General features: G+C 34.9%; 1 protein-coding gene across 1 annotated transcript; it reads left to right on the top strand.

The window, feature by feature from the left end:
- Positions 1–1,163: 1,163 nt before the first annotated feature.
- On the top strand, positions 1,164–2,102 carry LOC125111632 (olfactory receptor 8B12-like). The gene has a single exon (XM_047753636.1). The coding sequence runs from the start codon at positions 1,167–1,169 to the stop codon at positions 2,100–2,102; it is 936 nt and encodes a 311-aa protein (XP_047609592.1). The 5' UTR covers positions 1,164–1,166.
- Positions 2,103–5,504: the final 3,402 nt, after the last annotated feature.

The following is a 5,504-nucleotide window of genomic DNA, read 5'->3' as shown; positions in this document are numbered from 1 at the left end:
TGAAAATGACTTTAGAGAAGTCCTGATTCACTTGAAATAAAACCTTTAAGCATTTAAAACAAAATTGCCATGGAAACCATCTCTGGAGAGACAAAAATCTCAGAAGAATTTTCCCTGGTGTTGTATCATGCATGCAAGAACCCTCTAAAATTCCTAGAGGAAAGAGAACATTCAATGAATCCCTAAGGTCTTCTTTGCCCTTGGGTCTTGAGGAAAGCTTACTTTTGATGCTTATTTTAATTTTCCAATAATGGATTATTTTTCTCTATTTCTTAAGTAAGTGTAATGGGATTATAAATAGGGATTGGGATTCATTAGAGTCACTCTGGGCCATAGACAATTCTCATTGTAAACAGATAGATGAGATTCCATCTTTGCTGAGTCTTAGCAAATCCTCACTGATGCACATTTATATACTCATAAACATACAGTGGTTTAGAGGAAGGTGGACTTCTGCTTTTCTGTTTTGCTTTCATAACTTCTTCAAAAAGACTCTAGCCCTTAACTAGGACCTAAACCTATATAACTCATCTGTTAACTGAGACTTGAATTTCCCCAAATAGAAATTTATCTTTTGGAAAGAAAATCTGCCACCCTTAATATATAACCACCCCTTCAGTAAAGAGTGTAGAATGCAAATTGCTACACAAAATTTTATTAGTTTTTATGTCAGTTTCAGGTAATAACGTACATTGTGTGATTGTCATTGTCTGAAACCTCAGCAAGATCTCTTGCCCCTCTGTTACTATGATCAGAATTTTCTCCTTCTCAGCCAGTAATCTGGGTTAAAGCACTGCATTTAAAGTGCAGGACAAAAAGGACTGTGACTCCATGCAGAAGGAGGGTGAGTGCTTGCCTGACCTGGTCTGTCCTGTGGCTCAAACTCTGTGACCTAGACCATCTTACTTGACCTTCTGCTGCAACACAGCAGTACTGGGACTTGTGCCGGTCACTGAGGCCTAGAGCCCTCATCTATCATAGAGGATAATCATAATGCCACACCCCATTTATAACAATGCTTATCCCATAGTTAGTGGTCAGTAAATGTTCTTTTCTTATCTTCTCCATTTCACCTCCATAACTTTCATTAACTTCCATATCATGTAGCCTCTGTTTCTTCCAGTGACTTTTCTTTTCCCCTCACAGATTTTCCTAGAAGAAAGACAATGGCTGCAGATAATACCTCCTCTGTGACAGAGTTTGTCCTCGCAGGCTTAACGGACCAGCCAGAGCTCCAGGTCCCCCTCTTCTTCCTGTTCCTAAGTTTCTATGTGGTCACTGTGGTGGGGAACCTGGGGTTGATAACTCTGATTGGACTGAATTCTCACCTTCATATTCCCATGTACTTTTTCCTCTTCAATTTGTCCTTCATAGATTTTAGTTATTCCACTACTCTCACCCCTAAAATGCTGATGGGTTTTGTCTCAAAGAAGAATATTATTTCCTATGCAGGGTGTATGACTCAGTTTTTTTTCTTCTGTTTCTTTGTCTTTTCTGAATCTTATATCCTGACAGTGATGGCATATGACCGCTATGTGGCCATCTGTAAACCACTGGTGTACACAGTCACCATGTCTCCTCAGGTGTGTTTACTCCTTTTGTTGGGCGTCTACGGGATGGGAGTGTTTGGGGCTGTGGCCCATATGGGAAATGTAATGTTTATGACCTTTTGTGCCAATAACCTTGTCAATCACTTTATGTGTGACATCATTCCCCTTCTTGAGCTTTCCTGCAACAGCTCTTATGTAAATTTGTTGGTGGTCTTTATTGTTGTGGCCATTGGTATTGGGGTGTCCATTGTGACCATTTTAATCTCTTACGGTTTCATTCTTTCTAGCATTCTCTGCATTAGCTCCGCAGAGGGCCGATCCAAAGCCTTTAGTACCTGCAGTTCCCACATAATTTTGGTATCTCTTTTCTTTGGGTCAGGAGCATTTATGTACCTCAGACCACCCTCTATCTTACCCCTTGACCAGGGGAAAGTGTCCTCCGTATTCTATACCATCGTTGTGCCCATGTTCAACCCATTAATCTATAGCCTGCGGAATAAGGATGTCAAAGTTGCTCTGAAGAAAACCTTGAGCCGAAAGATCTTCTCTTGAAAATGACTGATAAATGGATTTAAGAGCTTTGTTCATCAATTTCTTTTATTTATTTATTTTTTCAGTGAAGGAAACAAATGCCAGTGCTTGTTCTCCTATACTAAATCTAAGAAATAATTTAATCTAGTCTCTCATAGGCACACTAAGAAATCTTTAATCTTTGTTCTCCTACACTAAATCTAAAAAAAGATTTAGTCCAGTCTCTCATAGGCACACTAGAGACTCATAAATATTTTGAGGTGGTACCATGTGCCTGGTGCCAGAGCAGGGATTGGAATCTAGGCCCTTGAATTTGAATTCACTCTGCTCTGATTTCCTTTAGTCATGCCTTCTTGATCCACCTTTTTCCTGGAAGATTTCATTTCAAAGGTTTTTACTTTTATTTTGGCCTTTAAGGAAACCTAATTCTATTTACAGCAGTGTCATGAAGCTTTTCAAGGGTTAATTTTAGGAACCTAATTTTTGTAAGAATGTTGGAGGTGAAAAATTTGGTGATTTTTTTCCTTAGCAGAAATGATAAATGTTTTAATGTTTTTGGATAGGAAATTAAGTTCCATATAGAATCAAGCATGGTACCAATGAAATGGTATACAGAGCTTTAAGGACACAGGCTAACTTGTTAGATCTTCTAATGGAAAGAAATATAGATTTAAGGGAGTTAAAAATGTTGGACACAAGCTTCATTTATTACTTCCAGGCCAGACTAGACCCTGGAGCTCACTTTAAGGATCTGAATGCTGTGACTGAATAATAGCCTTTGGTGGAAGTAAGCCATTGGAGCAGTGCCAACCAACCAGTTACTAGGAAGGTAGATGCCACTGTATTTTAAGGTACTGCATATAGGTATTATCTCTTAATGGTAGACCATAAGGGAAACAGATGGTGGTCTCAGGACAAGTCATATATTCACAGTGTTGGGGAACTGGAGACATAGCTTTATTATAAAGACTCAGAAAAACCTTTGTTTGTTCTGAACATGTTATTAGAAGCGATGGTATATGAACTGTTTGCATGATACTGTGATTTACAAACTCTTCTTAGGAAAGTTCTTTTCTATTAAAGAAAAGAGTAAGTTTGGATAAATGTTTAGTTTTGACCTTTGACATGGTTCTGTTCTATGAGAATGTAATAAAAAGAAGAAAGTGCAATGGAGGATTGTGTTTTAGTCTGTATAGCAGAGGGGAAGATAGCTGAATATCTGGGATATTTACAGGTTGAGAGTGTGGTGAGGTGATGGAGGATCAGTATAAGATTGGTAAGCAAAAAAAACCCTTTTAAATAGGAGTATAAGTTATACATAGCAAAGTGCACAAATCTTAAGCACTCAGTGAATTTTTTCACATACCAAAGACTGTGTAACCACCACCTAGACGAAGATACAGATTTTTTTATCATTTCAGAATATTCCTGCATTCCCCTTCCCAGTAAATATTATTATCCATTCTCTTTCTTGAAATATTTACTATTCTTACTTTTATGATTACAGATTCATTTTGCTTGTTCTTGAGCTTCATATAAATATTAAATATTGTGTTTACTTTTTTTTCCATTTACTTCTTAAAATATCTGGCTTCTTTTTCTCAATACAAAGTATAGTGTGAGATTCATCCATAACACTGTATATGTAAGTATTTTGTTCTTGGTTATTACTGTTTTGTGTTCCATTGTATGCATATTGAGCAATTTATTTTTTAATTATCCTTTTAATGGGCATTTGGCATGTTTTCAGTTTCTGCATATTATTAATAAAACTGCTGTGAATATTCTTACGCATGTAGTTTCTTTGAAATTTACACTAATTTCTTTTGGATCTATAGCTAGATGTGGATTATTAGGTCACAGGATAGGCATACTTCTAGACTTCTTAAATACTAACAAACTGTCTTCCAAAATATTTAAACTAATTTGCAATCCCAACAGTTTCGAGTAAGAATGTTCCTCATTTTTCTGAATGTTTGTTATTTTCAGCCGTTTTCATCTTATCTACTCTTCTCGGTGTGTAGGGCAGTATAACCTTACTTAGTCCTTTTTTTTTTTTTTTTTTTACATTTCCTTAACAAACAATGATGTTGGGCACTTCTTAATATGTTCATTAGAATTTAGGTATCACCTTTGTGAAATACCTATTCAAGTCTTTTGCTCATTTAAAAACAGTGTGTTAGATTTTTTCTAATTAATTTGAGCTTTAAGAAAGCATATTCCGGATTTTTTCAGGCATGTTCATTGCACTTATTTTTGCGTAGCCTGGGATTTGCCCATTCACATACCTGTTTTTAGCGGTGTTTTTTGGTAATTAGTTCTTTTAATTTTAATGAGGTTCAACTGGATCATACTGTTAGTGCTGTGTCCTGTTTAATCTTTCCTTATTACCAAATGTCAAATATACTCTTATGCTTTCTTTTGAAAGCTTTATTGTTTTTCTTTAATATACTTATATTTTTTATCAAGTTCAAATATATGTATGTATGTATGGTGTGCAATCATGAGTAAGCTTGTTTTTTTTTCATGAAGATATTAAATTGCTTCAGGATCATTTATGGAAATGGTCATCTCTCCTTTTTAAGTTGCAGTAGCTGTATTTATACGAATCTATTGGATGATCATGTGACAACGTTTTTATGAGACTAGTTGGAGAGAATCTGGCTTCCAAGGTGGTATATCCTACCAGTACAATGTTTACTAGAAGTGTTAAGAAAAGACATTCCTATCTTGTTTTGAAGCTGACATTATATTTATCTCTAGGAATTTGATATATTTTACTGCTTTAAGTGGATTTTTGATGGTTTATTACTATTATTTAAAATATAATTGATTTTTTACATATGGATTTAGTACCCAGTAACCTTGCTAACTTTATTAATTCTAATATTACTTTAATAAACAAAAGAGAAAACAGGAAATCTCTTTTTTGTATTTCTATGTATACAATAATACCATCTGCAAATAAAGACAGGATTGATTCTTTCTTAATAATCTTTATTTTTCCTTATAAGCTTAGAGCTAAGGATGATAGACATTCCTGTTTTGTTTCTCATCCTAGGGTAAAAGCATTCAGGCTTCTGTTCCTAAAAATGATGTTTTCTATAGCCTGTTTGTTTTTAGATAGCAATGATCATATTTAAGAGTGGATGACTGACTTCAATTTACAAAGTAATATTTTTTTTCCTAAGGAATACATGTACATAGCACAAAAAGAATATAGTAAAAATAAGCCTTCCTTTCCCTTTAGTTCTTCCATGCCTGTGTTCCTCTTTTAGATGTAACTATTCCTAGAAATAGTATAGGCATTTGCAAGGATATCTCTATACCTACTTATATTTATTTACATATATATCTATATATTTATGTATCTAGAGACCACTTTTTGTTTTAAAATTCTATGAAATGGAATTTAAAGATGTC

This window comes from Phacochoerus africanus, chromosome 11 (genome assembly GCF_016906955.1).
Source record: "Phacochoerus africanus isolate WHEZ1 chromosome 11, ROS_Pafr_v1, whole genome shotgun sequence".
NCBI lineage: Eukaryota > Metazoa > Chordata > Mammalia > Artiodactyla > Suidae > Phacochoerus > Phacochoerus africanus.
The sequence above is the reverse complement of the archived record's forward strand: the minus strand, read 5'-3'. Positions and strand labels throughout refer to the sequence as shown.

Excerpts from the sequence above, each read along its gene's own strand:
- LOC125111632 (XM_047753636.1), top strand. The coding sequence starts at position 1,167 with ATGGCTGCAGATAATACCTCCTCTGTGACAGAGTTTGTCCTCGCAGGC.